We start from the raw sequence: 17,229 nt of genomic DNA, 5'->3' as shown, positions 1-17,229 counted from the left end.
GGGGGGTGTCTGTGACGGGGATGTCTGGTGAGGGGGATGTCTGATTGCTCGGGGCCGGCCCGCGGCTTTGCCCGCCCTCCCACGGCCCCGCCCCATCGCGGCGCGGCCGGGAGGAGCCGGAAGGCGGCGGGGCGGAGGCGGCTCCATGGCGCTGAACCTGAGCAGGAACGGGCCGGCGCTGCAGGAGGCCTATGGCCGGGTGGTGGCCGAGAGGAGCCCGACCGACTGGTGAGGGGCCGGGGCCGAGTCCCCTCCCCCACGGCCCCCACCCTGCCCCCCTCCCCGGTCCCGGTCCCGCCCCCTCCTCCCGCCGGGCCCCCTTCCCGGGCCCCCCACTGGTGGGGACCAGCCCCGCCCCCATCCCCCCCCCTGCCGGGCCCCCCACTGCTGGGGACCGGCCCTGCCCCCATCCAGTCCGCCGGGTCCCTCTCCCCCTTCCCGGCCCTGGCCCCCCTCCTGTTCTCCATCCATCTCCACTGCCGGGGACTGGCTCTGCCACCCATCCAGCCCGCCGACCCCGGACTGGCTCTGTGCCGCCCCCTCCTGGGCTTCCCCTCCCCGGGACCGGCCCTGCCCCCCCGCCGGGCCCCCCACTCTCGGGGACTGGGCTCGCCCTCTTGTACCATCCCCCACCCCAGGAGGACTGGCACCTCCCCAGACACCCTCCCCACAGCTCAGAATGGTTCACTTCCTCTTCCCTCGCAGTAGGGCATGGGGGTGATGGAGATGCAGATGGGGGGTGGGCTTGCTGGGGCAGGGCATTAGCTGTGGGGCCTCAAGGCAGGGGAGGCACGTGTGGGTCACATTAGTTTAGATGGCGCTGGGGCCATGCTGGTTGGGGTGGCATAGCGCCAGCTGTGGGTTAGTGGTTGGAGAAAGTTGTGTGTGTGCGTGAGCAAGTGGGTTGGTGTAAGAGAGGAGTGGTGGGGAAGTGGATGGCTGCCAGGATGACACAAGAGGGGATGGGATGGGGTGGAGACTGTATGGCACCTGGGATGTATTTGAAGAAGGGAGGGAAACAGTCAGGATGGTGGTGAGAACGGTGCGAGCATTCGCTCTGGGGAGAGGGGGTGCAGCAGAAGGCTGGGCTGGTGAGGAATAATGGTGCATTCGTTGCTAAAATGTCACCCCTACGCTTTATTTCAGGGCTTTGTTTACCTACGAAGGCAACAGTAATGATCTGCGAGTGGCTGGCACTGGAGGTGAGTGCATCTGGGAAAGGCCACCCCCTATGTGGGGCAGCTGTGCCCATTTGGGGTCAGGATGAATCCTTGGTTGCTGAGTGTGTGCATAGAAGGTGGTATGGTTTAGCTTGACAGGGTTGTCATGTCTGTTTAGCTTTGTTACCCACTGTTGGCTGTTGGTGTCCAGTGTTTGTATGGAATAGCTCTGGGGATGGAGATTCTACCTCCTCTTTCACCCCAGTTGCTTAACAAAGGACATTTCTTTCTGGGGCTGTGGTCTCAGCCCCTTGCTGCTTGCTCAGACTCACGGAAGACGTTGTGAAGAGTCCTGGATTAGACCCTGGGACACATTACTGTGGGACGTAAGGTAGAAATAGGGTGACCAGACAGCAAATGTGAAAAATCGGGACAGGGGATGAGGGGTAATAGGGGCCTATATAAGAAAAAGACCCAAAAATCGGGACTGTCCCTATAAAATCGGGACATCTGGTCACCCTAGGTAGAAATGCACCTTTAGCTTTTTCAGTGACCCAGTAACAGTGCCTGGTGGTGATGCTTTTCCAATGAAGGGGTGCAGCGTAAAAGCAGAAAGAGTGGCAGTTGGTAGGGGACTGTGATGTCACGTGTAACATGAAGGCAAGTTTCAATCACTCTCAAAACAGCCTTGGCTCATTTTCTTTTCCTTCCCCTTTTGTGTGGGTTTTTCTGTTGTGTTTTTTTTAAAGAAACTTGAAAAAATAATAATCCTGTACCTCTTTTTAACTCTTCACAGTTCAGTTCATTCCTGTTGTATTTTAACACAACTAGGGTTAATGCAACAGAAAGGTAGCACAGCCACACACTCTGAAGTCAAGGTGACTTATGACAATAATTCTGACTTACTGTCCATATAGAGTATTTTCTGATTCGGGTTTCCCCGTTACATGTAACACTTAATATCTTGCTGATTTCCACATGAAAACATACTCATTTACAGCTAAGGGTGCTAAACTGTAGATCCCACCAACACACATCTTAAAAGCAAGGAAATAAGTATTTTTATCATTTCGTCTGTGTTCCATTCATCAGTTTCCTTTCCCAGCCTCATATTTTCCTTTCACATCCCCCGTGTCGCCACACGCAGCAACTAACAGGCACCCTTGAATGCCAACCATGTTCGCTGGTTATACGTTTATGTGACTAACACAGGGTTGGTGTGACCTTGAGAAATTGTCTTGTACGTAGCTCTGTGTGTGGTTTTGAATTGGATGCAAAATGAAGGGCAGTGTTGCTCTGCAAATGGTAGCTGAAGGATGGTTTTTTGGTCGTGTTCAGGAAACCCGTGAAGGGGTGATGTGTGGCTGTTTGTGATGGTTCTCGGTGTAGTATTTTTATGTAGAGTTGCAGAACTAAAATCTGCCTTGATGTAGTGTGTTTATGGTTAGTGTTAAGGCGATATGTGGCCGCTGTGGAGCGGAGGTATAAGGGCCATGATGGTCGAAGAGAGGCATTTGAAGTTGAGAATGAGTGGAGCGTAGATAGTGTGTCGAATGATAGAGCTGCTTATTTTCCCTGCTTTTTAAAGTTCATGCAACTAGGAACCTTCACTCCAAATTAATAAGTATTTTTGTTTCAGGGATTGGACAGGTTTGTAATAAACATGTGTATCATTGTGGGTAGTTATTCACATGGGTAACTAGCAACGTGGCCTCTGCTGATTGGGGCCTTGATATCGCCTATGCCCTCTGCAGAACTGCGCTCCTCGCCTGTGTTTTCTCACACGGGCACACCCCGTGCAGCCCTGCTCCCTCCCATGCCACCCTACTTGTCTACCACAATCAAATTTTAAACATTGGCACATTAGATGCGTTCACGCCCCTGAGACCCTAGGAGACCTGTAGCAGTCCAGTCAAGCAAGCCGCCTCCAGTCTGCCAAATTAGGACTCCCCTCTGGAGAACAGCAGGTTTGTCTGGGGGAGAAACTGCTCAGCTGGTACCTCTGCAACTCTTCCTTTCCTTGTCCCTGCCAAGGATAGCAATAGGGGCAGGAAGAGAGGGATACTTGTAGCTGGAGGTCCCGCAGTAGAGGAGCTAAGAGCTCTTCACTCAGCTTCTCCAACCCACAGCTGAGCTCCTGAGTGAGAGACATCTGTCAGACTGGGAATCGAGGTTTAACTGCTAGGGAAGGGCATAGGTAAAGGAAGGAGCCAAGGAATTTGGCAGCAGGGCAGAGCTGCCAGACCCCACTTTTCCAAGCCCGATTTCCGGATGCCCTAATTTTAGGGGTCTCCCCATCCCATTAAATTGCCTTCCAGACAGAAGGATCATTATCTTCATTTCAGTGAGTGAAAATATTCGTAAGGCAAAGGACATAATGTTCTGTTTGGAATGGGGCTAAGGGAGGAGGGCCTCCGGAACGGAGAATCTGGAAGGTCACTTCTTAGCTTGGCTCTCCATCTCTGCTCTACAGCCCCACTGCCAGCCTTTGTGCTTGGCTCCCCTCATGTCTCTGCCCCAACCCTATAGCTGAATTTTGGGCCTAGGCTGCACTCACATCTTCACTGATTTAGTTAGGCTCACAGGGTGCTTTCTGTAGCTCCTTCTTACTAACAGGGCTAAGATATGGTGGGAGAAGAGGAAAGCTGAAATCCAGACTCAAGATGGAGCTCTCCTACAGAGGCAGCTTGACCCCTGTTGCTTTGAAAATGGAAGTTGCTGACAAAGCTGAGTGGCTCTGTTGGCTTTCCTTGCCTGATGACATAAGGTGGTTACAACTCTTTACTTTTGATTTTAAAAGTTCAGCGGTGTTCTGGATCTGAGATGTTATTAGAGTGTGTGAAAAGTTTGGTGGTTGTGGGGACGAAGGTTGTCAAGAGGAAACCCCCCCAGAAGTGAGATTGTCAAGACAGCTGCAAAAGGGAGAGTTTCTAAACCTTTTTTCTGCAAAAGCTAGTGAGTATTTTTCTGAAAACATTACATGGAAAATTTATTTGTCATCTGAAATGACTGGGCTAAATTTGGAGACTGAGTAGAACTATTTAATTGTGGGGGAAATAGGGATTTTAGTCCTGCTTCAAGTGCAAATCTAAATGCAACCTTCATTCTGGAATTGCTACCAATGCCTGATGATTAATGCGCAACTCATACATTTTATGGTGGTTAAATGTGGTTGAGCCAACACTGCAGGAGGAAACTTGGATGGTGAAATTTTACTGACATGTGAGCACTTGATTACTACTCCAGTGTTAATGTTGCACTCATGGTAGTTTTTAGCATTTAATTATAGGTGGAGAGGTATCGTGGGTAATGTAGCACTTTCTATTCTAAATCCCTCTTGTCACACACTCATCCCTTTCAACATCCAGGCTGAGTTATTCAAGGCTTGGCCACTGCCTGAGGGTGAATTTTCTTTTTCCTTTTAAAGTTTGAATATCAGCTGTTGGTGGGAGGGGGAATGCACTTTCCCCATGATGTAACTTCTTGACAAGAATTTTTTTGAGGAGCCGTACACACGCAACAGCTAGGAGCAGGGAAACTGAAGTTGAAATTTGGCAGGGAAGGCCTTTGCGAGTCCTGTGAAAATGAGCTTTGAAAACCTTGTGCTGCACAAGCTCAGTTGAATTTCGCCCACATTCCTGCTAACCTCATCAAATGAGAAGTTGAAGAAGACCAGCCTGACCCCACATGTGCAGCTAAGTCCGCTCTGCATGTGGTCCTTGTAAGGTGACCAGGGAACAAGGGACAGTTCCCATGCATAGGAGGGCGCCCTGCTTTGATGCAGCTTAGGAGCTTTGCTGCTGAGGGGCTTCTTCCTGGTGGCCTCCGGTAAGCGTCCTGGGTGTTCTGTTGCAGTCTAGGCCAGTAGTTCGGATGCTCAAAATTCTCTTGAGGCTGGTGCCGGATATTAACTTGCACTGTTAATGAAGCAGGAAGGCTGCACGCAAGAGCCAGAAAAGGACAAAGTTAATGTTGCCCACTTAGTCTTAACTCCACCTCTTTGTGCATAAACTGCATTCTGACACTGTTCAGTTAGTCCAGACCATCTCTCAAATGATATCCTAGCATAGGCTCATCCCATCTTTTTCCTGCAACTGTGGGTCCATGTGTAACATCCATAGCACTGCTCTGTGTATGGCAGATTGCAGACATGGCAGTTTTTTATAGGAAAAGTACCTAGCAAACTCTTCTTACACAACAGAGTAACCACAGTAATGGTGAAAATCTGAAGGTGTCTAGAAACCACCTACTTTTGCAGCTAATTTAGCTGCATAGTGGAGTGTCTCGTGTCCTGTTACACCTACAGATCACACTGCTGTGGGTGCTGCTGGCTGCCAAGAAACCGGTTGTGCTGACCAGATGCCTGTGCAGGGAGTTCGGGGGAAGCTGGCTTTCCTGTTTCTGTGTGTGCATGTTCTCTTATTTTGAGCTTGCTGCTAAAATGAAATGGGAGGAAGGAACACACAGCTGGAGACTTTGTCAAGCTGGTCTAGTTTCGGGTTAAACGGGAGCCCCTTCAATAAGCCACATCCAAAGAGGTGACCGGTGTTCGTTCCTGAGCCCCTGTTCCTGCCATGTTCGCTTATGCATATTACTTTAAGGAATCTGGATCCCATTGAAATCAATGATAACTCCCATTGACTTTAATGGGACCAGGATGTGCCCATTACTGTTTCAATACAACTTCATGTACAAACTTGTGTGTAGAGTTTAGCGCCATCTGCTACAGCTTTGAAAACAGTCACTGTATTGAAATATTTAATTACAATGAAGTGCCTTGGAATATATGTCCATTTATGGTAAGAGTGGTTTTCATTTGACATGCTTTTTATTTTAGACCCTGTAGGAATCTGGCCTCTTTCCAGGTGAAATGTGAAGGGATGTTTTTAAGGATGTCAGGGCTCTGAAGAGTCCTACCTCTTCCATACGATCCATAAAATTGCAAACCGTAGCAGAGCTGTGTGGATTTGTTCGTTTAGGTGGAGGCCTCTCACCAGGAGCTGAGTTTGTTCTGACTGCTCATGGCCAAGCAGTAGGGAGACATCTCCGCATCTCACCAAGGGCTGAGTTTCAGGAGTGGGGACTGTACACATCCACAGATAGGACTCTCATTGGGGGCTGTGCTTGTTCTGTGTGTCCACGTGCACTGATGGAGGACTCACACCGGCCGGTGATCTGTTCTCTTCAAGAGACAGGAAGTCTTGCCATAGTGTTTAGTGGAGATTGGGGCATGAACAAGAGTGAGCTGGCTGAAGCTGGGCCTGGACAGGACTGAAGTGAAGACGGTGGGTTGGGGGAAGCAGCTGGAGGAGATGGTGGAAGTAATATCGGCCTCTTTGATTGGAGGAGTACTTCTGCCATTCATTAATGGTGTTTGCAGCTTAGGGGTGACTCTCGACCCCAAGTTTCTGTTTGATGATTTCAGCAGTAACCCAGTCAGCTTTTTACCATCTGTATTTGGCTAGGAGGTTGTTCCTTTTCTTTCGGATGTTGTTCAGGCCCTTGTCATCTCAATGAGACTATTGCCATGAGCTCTACGTGGGGCTGCACCTTAGAGCCGTTCAGAGACCGAAGCTGGTGCAGAGTGTAATGACTTGGTTATCGAGTGGGGCATTCTGCTGGGAACAAGTGACAGTAGTGCTGTAGGGTCAGCACTGGGTGCCCATTGGTCTTAGGGTGGAGTTCAAGATGTTGGTGATGACCGCTAAAGCCCTAAGTGGCCTGGGACTGGCCTCCCTGAGGAATCTCCCCTCTCCCAGGCCATACTGCCACAGCTGTGGTTAGCGGGGGTGCTCAAACTGGATCCCCCTCATTATAGAAGAGTGGGGTGGCTGGCAAGGCGTTCTCTGTGAGGGCTCCAGGTCTCTGGAACTTGCTCTCCCGCCTTGATCTGAAAAAGCCCAACTCTGACTTTCAGGGCACACTGCAAGAGACACCTGCTTGGCAAGGCTCTGGAGAAAAAGCTCAGGGTCTTCCTAGATGATGAAAGCTGGCTGCCCTCCCGAGTTCCTGTGGAACTGGTTTCAGCTTTGCTGAGGTTTAATTGTATTTGTTGCGTCGTTATGTTAGGGTGCCTGGGGCCTTGGATAGATGTCTTTAGTATTTTTTATAACATCATTATGACGTTAGGTAGGAATAAGCAACAGAAGCAGACAAACTCTCAGGTCCCGTTTTCATGGACACATCACTGTTAGGCTGCTGACAGTTCAGTTTTATTTTCTCAACAGTTTGTTTCTTAGTTGGATGTTTTTCTGAGGGACGCTCACAGTAATTTTTCCTCTTCTCAAGACTGAGATGGTTGGCTCAATCTCACTCTGCTTATCTGTCTCCCTTTCTCCCTCTGTGGAAATAACTGTATAGATGGCGGTCTGGAGGAGCTGGTGGAGGAGCTCAACAGTGGTAAGGTGATGTATGCTTTCTGTCGGGTAAAGGATCCCAACTCTGGCCTTCCCAAGTACGTCATCATCAATTGGGTAAGTAGAGATGGACTGTTTCTGTTAGAATGTGGAGCCTTAGGTACATGTTTGATTCTCTCTCCAGGTGGGAAAGGATACACCCTTGAACCAGAGCTGCCAGCATCTAGAAAGCTAAGGTTGCGATTATGTCACGGAATCCGTGACTTCCATTGACCTCTGTGACATTTTCTGCCCTGGGGCTGGAGCTCCCAGCCAGCCCTCCTTCGTAGCCCCTACCCTGCTGGGGGGGCCCTGCAGCTGCCCAGCTGCAGTGGGTGGCTGGGGAGACCCCACAGTAGCCCAGCCCCACAGCGGTGGGGGACTCAGGAGCCCCAGCTGCAGTGGGTGCTGAATCCGCCTCCCCATTTTGTCATGGATATTTTTAGTAATAAGTCAGGGACAGGTCACGGGCTTCCGTGAATTTTTGTTTATTGCCCATGACCTGTCCCTGACTTATTACTAAAAATATCCATGACAAAAAACTTTGCCTTATAGATAGCTAATGCTTGGAATGCCTTCGGGGCCAGAGTGAGACTCCCCGAAAAACACATGCAAATCTCTAGTGCACTGCAAAATGCTAAGAATTCAGATGAACAAAATGGGGAGATGTTCCTAGGCCTTCTGAGGTGCTCTGTTCTTGTTAAGAGGATAAGAACTGACATACTAGGTCAAACCAGTGGTCCTTCTAGCCAGTTATCGTGTCTCCAGCAGTGGCCAGTACCAGAGCTTCAGGGGGAGTGTACAGAACAGGGCAGTTGTCATGATCCACCCATCTTCCCCTCCCCATTTCTGGTAGTCAGAGGTTTAGGGACATCCAGAACATGGGATGCATCTCTGACCATCTTGGCTAATAGCCACTGATGGACCTGTCCTCCATGAACTTAGCCAGTTCTTTTTTGAACACAGTTATACTTTGGCCGTCATGGCACAGTTCCGCAGGTTAATTGTATGTTGTGTGAAAAAGTATTTCCTCTTTATTGTATTAAACCTGCTGCCTGTTAATTTCATGGTGTGACCTCTGGTTTTTGTTTTGTGGGAACCCTATTAATTTCCCCCCCACACACACATACCATTCATGATTTTATAGAACTTCTATCATAGCTTCCCCCTTAATTATCTCTCTTTTAGCTAAACAGTCTTAATATTTTTAGTGTCTCCTCGTATGGAAGCCATTCCATACCCTCGATCATCTTTGTTGCCCTTCACTGAACCGTGTCCATTTCAACTATATCCTTTTGAGATGGGCTGACCAGAACTGGACACAGTATTCAAGGTGTGGGCGCACCATGGATTAGTATGGTAGTTAAGCTAGCAGTAAATATTATTGGGTTATTTAGGTTAAGGTTATTAAAGCTGTAAATATCTTGAAAATAACCTCTCTAGAGCATTATAGCTAGAATAAAATGTTTGAAAGTGAGGAAAACTTGGAGTTGAGATTCCACAAACAGAGCATGCACAGCACTGTTCTTTATTCTGTATAGGTTGTTGTACTGTGCTCGTCACTGTAGTATCTGAGCGCCTTCCAGCAGTACAGTGGAAGCCATGTGACGACAGGTCTGCCGCATGTTGTTTTTTCTCTCAGCCCTCTCGCCGGGGGAGAAGCCTGTGCAGTGGAGTGTCTTGTTTTGGGAGGGTTTTAGGTTTTTTGAAATGTACGTGTTGCTTCGTATTGATGTTAGAAGGCTGGTCAAAGAAATTGCCTGCGCTTGGAGCAGAAGGTGGTGAGTTTTGTGATGGTCCTTAATGCACTGATCCATGTGTGTTACAGGTCCCCCTCTGGGCCTGATCCGGGGGAAGATGCGCGTCTGTTGCAGCCCCACCTTTGGCACCTTGGCTGTTCAACTCAAGCTGTAGCAACTCTTGCTTTCAGCCGCTGAGGTTCTCAGTTCAATCCCTGGTGTGTCAGCTAAGATGGCAGCCAGGTTTACAGGCCCAGTGTCTGGGAGTAGGATCCTGTTCTCGAGGAACCAGGCACTGGTAGCTCTGGAGAGGGTTAGCAGAGAGGGGGTCTGCCACTTGGATGCTTATTTTACATTCATCTCTTGCATTCCTCTCCTTCACTTTAAGTAATGCTGCCAGAGCTTTGCCTTGGACATGCAGCATCTCTTCCCCTCAATCTGTCCTCCACCTCACCCTAGCATGGGTGATAGCTGTGATGTCCTGTTTCAAGGAGCCATGCGAGGGGAGGCTTGTCTCAGTTGAGTGCTACACAGTCCTTGAGATGAGGTTCTAGGTACTGATGGTTTCTCTTTGCAGACTGGCGAAGGCGTGAACGATGTGAGAAAGGGAGCTTGTGCCAACCATGTCAGCACCGTAGCAAACTTCTTAAAGGTACAGTCATGTTTTTATGATGATCTCCCTGGACCCTCCCTTTGCTGTTGTTTGGCCTCCCTTTTATTCCAGATCTGCAGCCCTGGCTTTTTGTCCTTCCTGCTGGGAAAGGCCCGAGAGAGGTACAGCAAGTATTGCAGGGCTCTGGCCACTCCATATTTACAGCCTGGGATCTTCCCGGGTGAGCATGGGCTTCTCCTGGAACAGAAACACAGCAGAAAGCCACAGCAGGGTGTGTGTTAAAATGCCGTTGGCACTCAGCTGAGTCCCCTTAACCACCTGTGAAGTGAACCTGTTGAGCATCCCGTGGGGGCTTGTTGCTGGTAGACACGTTCTTCTAAGTTTCTTTGAGAACCAATGTGTTTTAGGGGGTTTCCCCGATGAAAAATAGTTTCTGATGGAAAAAGAGACCACACGAGAGGGGAGAGCTACAAACACGCATTCTCTCTTACGTTGTGAATATTTACCTGTTAGTTTAACAGTTCTCCCTCATATCTGGCAGCCCTTTGAGCTGCAATTTGTGGGCAAATGGCTTCTTTAAACCCTGCTTTCAGTGCAGTAACGTGTCATGTCTCCTTCTGCCCTCTCTCTTTCAGTCCCTTGACCTTGGGGTTCCTTTATCCTTTCTGTTTTAGATTCAGCATTGAGTCCAGAAACTTGTGGCTCAGGTCTCTAAAGTGGAAAGTTCAGGTCAGCCCAGCATCCTCGTCAGGAGCTGGAGGAGAATGGGTGACAGCAGCAGCCTGACCGTGCCACTTCACACTCCATGAAGTGTGGGACCAGATCTTAATGGCTCCCTTTGCCTCTCCCTTCCTTCCCCTCTGCGGGGTTCTTACAAAAGGCAGCCAGAGGGATTGGAGGCCTCTGTTCCCATAGGAAGTGTCTGCCCCGCACGTGCAGTGGTGAAATCAGGCCAGTCTGCTCTTGGGTCACTCTGCGGCAGTGTGTCTCTTTCGGCAGAAAGCTGTCGTCCTTTAGCCCTCGGAGTCAAGTTTCTCCTAACTGTGCTGCTCTTTTTCTCTGCCCAGGGCGCCCATGTGACGATAAATGCTCGGGCGGAGGAGGACGTGGAACCTGACTCAATCATGGAGAAAGTTGCCAAGGCTTCCGGTGCAAACTACAACTTCCATAAAGAAAGTAGCAGGTTCCAGGATTCAGGCCCTCAGACGCCAGTGGTGAGTTCCTGGGACCTTTCTAAGTAACCTTTGCACCCCTGGGCTGCAGGGACAGCAGGGATCTAGCTGCCAGTGTCTCAGCTGCGCGGCAAATAGGGCTGCTCGACTCTGATCCTGGTGTGACGGTGCCCTTGTCCTGAAGCTAGCCGTGGTATTCTTCATGGCCTCACCCTCTGTATCTCAGAACTTCTTTCTCTGGAGCTGATGGCTAGTGCCGGGGCGAAATGAGAGACCAGCCTCAGTGTATTCTCAAGTGTTGTCTTGTCTGTAGTGACTCCAAAGCAACAACACTGGAATTTCTAAAGCACCCCTCCCAAGATGTTAGAGTTCACGTGTGTTAGCTCACAAGAAAAGCAAATGCTTTTCAATTTCAAACATCGATTTTTGCGCTTTCACTTTTCAAACACTGTACAAGCATCAGCTCATCTCAACACTAGAAAAGATCCACACACGCAGTACGTCAGGGTCAGGTTGCTGACCGTCTCAGCTTGGTCACTGAATGGTACTTTCTTGATCTTCTTAATCATCTGTGTCTTGGTGCTGTTTCATTGCTATTTGTGTCTGTCTTCCTTTCTCTTGTTATTGAAGATAGTTTGCTGATCCAGTGATGAGCTCTCAGCTCCTTAGCTTCTGCCACATGGCAAGGTGGGGCCGGGGACTTATTCTTCAAATATCTATATCTTTACCACTGTCTTTTTCCTTTTGGGTAATTTCCCTCCCTCATCCTGCCAGTTTTGTCTGTCTCTAAAATGCAGCTCTCAGATTACAACTTCCTGTCTCTCTCTGGGCCAGACTTCAGGGTCTGGCTCATGCGGAGTCATAAACTGGCTTTCAACATTCCATTGGGCTTTCCCTTTCCAGGGCCCTCTCCAAGGTTGGGGGAATGTGGAGACCGCATGGCTGGTTGTACAGAAGCAGGCACTTAATGGTCCTGTTGAACAGTTTTGGGCTCACTATCCTGGGAGGGGAACCTGAAAGATGCTGGGCTGTATTGCCAGTCTGCTGCAATTTTCTAACAACTAGATCCTGATTATATACAGACTGCCTCAGCTGTGTGCTTCTCTTGTCCACCTCCAGGGTTCTGTCTACCAGAAGACAAACGCCATGTCTGAAATCAAGAGGGTCGGTAAAGATAACTTCTGGGCTAAAGCAGAGGTGAGTCCCCGAGCATTGGATTGGTGAGGGAGGCTTGATTTGGGTAAGGTGTTTGGATTTAACATGAGCTTTTTTGTCACTAACTGCCTCTTCCTCCCCTTCCTAAGGCTGGGTTTTGCTGACTACTGGTTAATGGATTCATGGCATGGGAAGGGTTTGTTCTGCTTTAGTGGGGGTGGCTGTTTCCAGCTGCTATAGAAGTGACTGGAAAAAGTATTGGGGACTGTCCTGACTCCCGCGTGTCCTGCCGGGTGTGTAAGCAGAACCCAAAATACAGGAGTGAGGCTGGAAGGAAATTGTGCTTCAGGTGAAAATTAACTGGAGACATGTAAGTTTTCATATCTAGGCAGCTCATCTCTGTGTCACTGTCCCTCAAGGTCTGTCTAGATTCTTATTTGGTCCTCATCTCATAACACCTGAGAGCTTCCAAAATGACAATAAGCTCTGTTCTTCTTTCCCAGCCTTTTGACTCATTAGCTTGGTGGGTGGGTGTGTGTGTGTGTGTGTGTGTGTGTGTGTGTGTGTGTGTGTGTGAAGAACTTACTGAGGGGAAGCCGAATCAAGGAAGGGTTCTGAATATACTGAGGTTTGTGGTCTCTTCTCTCTTGTAGCAGTGAGTTCCGTAGTCTGGTCTAGCTCCAGCGAGAGTCCTGCCCTCTCGAGGCTCCCACTGATGGTCGGCAGGTTCACGGATGAAGTGGGGTGTAGCTGTTGTGGGAGGTCATGGCTCTGGAGGGGAAGGTGTCTCTTGGGGAAATAGGTCAGATCCCAAGAGGGCTGTGACTACGGAACCAGTGCTCTGAGTGGAATGCTGCGGCGGGTTTGGTTAAGCAGTCAGGCCGCTGCAGTCCTTAACGGGTGTTTGACTCATCCCTGGATCTAAATCCCGAGCTGTGACAATGAAGCCTGCAGGTCCCAGATGTGAGCATTTCCGTGGCCAGGGCTGTGTCTGATGGGACAATCTCCCCGCCAGTCCCAGCAGGAAGTGGACATGTTTTGTCCCACTGCCTGTTGGGGCATGTAGTAGCACAGAGGAGTCTGAAAACCAAGCTAACAATCTGAGGGCGGGTGCCCTTGACAGTGGGCGATGTTACAAAGGAAGCAAGTTCTCCAAAGCCTCCCCGCTGCCCAGTCTGGCCTGGGCTTAGCCTGGCCAGCTGCTCTTTCAATTTTGACTAGGCACTGAGAGAGCAAGGCAGTGGTGCTGCTCCATTTGACACGGAGGACGTCTGGAGTGGGGGGGTCGTACTTGTCCTGCTGGCACTCATGCCCATGTTGTCTCAGCAGCCCGCCAGTGGCTTCCTGTAGGTGGGGGAGAGGACAGAGCCTTGTGGGGCTCCACTGATGAGGGTGTTGGAGGAAGGGTTCCCCATAAGGACCCTCTGGGTTCAGCCTGAGAGGAAGGACTGGAACCACTTCAGGTCATTTCTGTTCCCTCCTGCAGCCTCTTGGATACGTGACAGGCGTGTTTGGTGATGGATGCTATGAAATGCTGTGGAGAGGGGCAGCAGGATGTGAGGCTGGCTCTGGATAGGTTAGGCCATCTACCAGAGCAGCCAGTGCTGTCTCTGGGTCCCGGCCTAGAGGCATCCAGGGTACTGCCACGTAGGGTGGTGTTGCAGGTCTCTTGTGCATTAGCTGCTCAGGGCAGGTTTAGAAACCAGGCTAGTTAAATCTGCCTGCATACCAAGTATAAACCAGCCATGAGCCTGCCTAGGAGCAGGAGGCTAAACACTGGGGACAAGTGATGGTTTCTTCAGTCCTGGCCAGACGGAGAAAGGATGGTCCAATGGGTAGGCAATCGCACTAGGTCTTGGAAGACCGCGCTTCCATTCCCTGCTCTGCCACAGACTTCCTTTGAGTGTCCCAAGGGAAGTCACTTAGCCGCTCTGTGCCTCCTCTGTAGGATAGGGACCACAGTGCCCTGCCTTACCTCATGGGAGTGTGTGTGTGTGTGTGTGTGTGTGTGTGTGTGTGTGTGTGTGTGTGTGTGTGTGTGTGTGTGTGTGTGTGTGTGAGGTTAAATGTATTGGAGGTTATCAGGTGTGCAGATACTGTGGTGATGGTGGCCGGATAAGTACCTGAGTGATTTAGTTAACAGGGTTGATGAGGTTAAAGATTAGCCTCATGAAGGGAGGTGGTGACAATCTCTGTTAGGGGGTGACTGTGACATGGACACTCTCTTGCAAACCTCCCACCATTATTAACTTCACCCATGTTCAGTGCTGGGAGCTCCCTGGGTTGTCAGCACCTGCAGATACTGTTAACGCCACCTGCGTTAAGCTGCTCTGAACAATGCTAATGGCTCCTATGGGTGTTGACAACCCATCTGCTGCAGAGAGCTTCCGGTGATACCTGTAGTGGAGTTGAGCCAGTGTTAGCAAAGGAAGGTTGGTTTGGGGGAATGTTCTCTAGTGTGGACACCCTGGAAGCAAGAGTCTGTTGCCCGATCCTTTTTAATAGTCAGTAGTACTTGTGTTGATGGCCGGTTGATCTGAAGGTAATCAGGTTCTTGTCCCAGAATCAGGCTATACAGAACTGAAATCAATGAGTTCAGTATCCCGTAGGGACCCTTGGGATATACGGCAGGGACACTCACACTGAGGGCAAAGCAAAGCCTTCACAATTTGTATTAAAATAAGGAATAAAGCCAGAAAAGCTCCAAGCCACAATAATAGATGGGAATAATCCAGTACTGGGGATATCTGTGGTATCATTCATTGCATAAGCTCTTAGATTTACATATTGCACCCTTCCTTGAGGACCTGGTGGTAAGAGACAAAGAACCAGCCCTGTCTCTGGCATGTCAAATGAGTCCGATGGTCCAGGTTCCTCAATGCTCCAGACTGATGGTAGATAACAATAGCGCCGAAGGGGCAAATGGAAAGCTAACAATGGAAAAGCGCTCTCCCTACACGGTGGTTTGCCCTATTATAGAGCCTGAGCACCAATCAGGAATATTCATGCTAATACTCAGCCTGCCATGCCCAAATCTCACCTCCTCACCCTCATCATATTGGGGTGCACTTATCCTATAGGTAAGGCTACGTTTTAGTCACGGGTATTTTAGTAAAAGTCATGGACAGGTCACAGGCAATAAACAAAAAGTCACAGCCCTGTGACCTGTCCATGACTTTTACTAAAAATACCTGTGACTAAATCTTACCTGCTGGGAGGGGGGCGCTCCTGAAGACTGCTGCTGGGGGGAGGGGCAGCGCGGGGGCCCTGCTGCTGCTGCTGGGGGGAGGGGCAGCGCGGGGGCCCTGCTGCTGGGGGGAGGGGTGGGGGACGACCCAGGGCCATGCGGCTGCTGCCCCCGGACCGTTGCTCCAGGGCAGCACGAGGTACCAGCTGCCTGGGGCTGCCAGAGCAGCGGCTGGTGTGGCTGGCTCTGGGGCTTCCCCAGCTGCTGGGGTGATCCTGGGGTCAGCCGCACCAGCGCTGCAAAATTCACGGAGGTCACGGAAAGTCATGGAAGCCGTGGTTTCCGTGACCACCGTGAATGATTCGCGGCCTTCCCAATAGGTTAACAAATTAATACTCATTATCATACCCATCCCTTTGTTCTCAAGCAGTTTTGTGGTTATCACTTCTGTGTTCCTGCAGTTACCGGTTACCGTTAGGTTCCAACTCCTGCTATTCAGCTAGCTATTCCTAGTTCCCCAAAAGCTAAGGGTAATTGTCAGGCCATTTATCTATGACAAGGGTAACAGGCCTACTTTATTTGACTATACTTATGCTAACTTGCTTACGCTAATGTCTTACAGGGCACAGGCCTGTAGGTTCCTTGTGTTACAGCTGACTACAATAAAGGCAAAGCTAGCCCTCTGGGCTACAGGTCCCAGTTTCTGTTCTCTGTTCCCATCAGGAAGGGGAGGGCTCTGTCTCAGGGCATGGCCCTGATCGCTGTCAGGGCTTCTGTGACTTGTGCTTACATGAGCAAGCAAAGTCTTTGAGAGAGGAGTCTGTGTTTCTGGGTCCGCCCTCCATGTGGAGTCCTTGGAGCCCTCCCAGGAGCGTGTGGGGTGATGTTAGAGCAACCAGGGCTGCACACGCTCCAGCTGACGGTGCATCCAGCTGTAGTGGACAACACAGTAACCAGCTGTAAATCTCTCGTGATGGTTGGTGATTAAAGTACGAAGACATGGTGAGGAGAGAGCTGTGGGGATTTTTCTCCCGTGCTGGCAGCTTTAACCAGACTTGGCACGCTCCTGTCCTTAGAAAGATGAGGAGAACCGCCGGCTGGAGGAGAAGAGGAGAGTGGACGAGGAGCGGCAGCGACTGGACAAAGAGCACCAGGAGCGGGAGCTGCAGGAAGCAGCCGGGCGTGAGCGAAGGTTTAAAGAGAGATCCAGTGAGATTGATGCTCAGAAGTGAGTCTCTTCTTTGCACTGAGAAGCTCTAACAGCTTCCTTGCCTTATTCCAGGGGTCTGTCTGGTCTCCTTCCCTCTGACCCAGGGGCTGCTTTATTCTCCCCCTCCCCCTACCACCACATGCCATCAGGCTAGCAATCCCACGCTGCAGAGCGTAGGACCCAGGAGCGAGGACCTATGTAGGGAATGCTCCACCCTCACCTCAGAAGACAGTCCCAGTGCCCTTCCAGCCAGATCTCTGGCGTCTCTCCTAAATGTCCCCTTCACTGCGCCAGTCTCCCCATTCCTGTCAGCAGAGAGGGGAAGTGTGTGGCCCAGTGGGTTTCAGGGAGTGGCAGACTCGCTCTATCTGTCCGCGCACAACAACGTGAACTCTCAGTTAAAGTTCCTCCAGCGCATTTCCTGTCCATGCAATCGCTGAAAATCCAGGAAGTCACCATTCAGGCAACAGCCACTTCCAGAAACACCCTGGCTGCTCGCCTCTACAACACCCTCGCCTCCTATACAAACAGTCAGCCACCCACAGTACACACCTCTGACCCTCCCAGTTGTGCTGACACACACACAACTCCAGCAACT

At 50.4% G+C, this 17,229-nt stretch overlaps 1 protein-coding gene across 1 annotated transcript in view; it reads left to right on the top strand.

Annotated features, from left to right (window-relative positions):
• Positions 1–113: 113 nt before the first annotated feature.
• DBNL (drebrin like) overlaps positions 114–17,229 on the top strand; it is a 35,123-nt gene continuing 18,007 nt past the window's right edge. Inside the window, exons 1-7 of the mRNA XM_024211663.2 lie at positions 114–228; positions 1,147–1,202; positions 7,521–7,633; positions 9,872–9,946; positions 10,975–11,121; positions 12,199–12,276; positions 16,498–16,649. Of these exons, the coding sequence (XP_024067431.1) occupies positions 146–228; positions 1,147–1,202; positions 7,521–7,633; positions 9,872–9,946; positions 10,975–11,121; positions 12,199–12,276; positions 16,498–16,649 (704 nt within the window). The 5' untranslated portion in view covers positions 114–145. The remainder of the gene's footprint in view (positions 229–1,146; positions 1,203–7,520; positions 7,634–9,871; positions 9,947–10,974; positions 11,122–12,198; positions 12,277–16,497; positions 16,650–17,229) is intronic.

This window comes from Terrapene carolina, unplaced genomic scaffold, assembly GCF_002925995.2.
Source record: "Terrapene carolina triunguis isolate 2854851 unplaced genomic scaffold, T_m_triunguis-2.0 Scaffold53, whole genome shotgun sequence".
In the NCBI taxonomy this organism is placed as follows: domain Eukaryota; kingdom Metazoa; phylum Chordata; order Testudines; family Emydidae; genus Terrapene; species Terrapene triunguis.
This window is presented reverse-complemented; position numbering and strand designations above follow the sequence as displayed.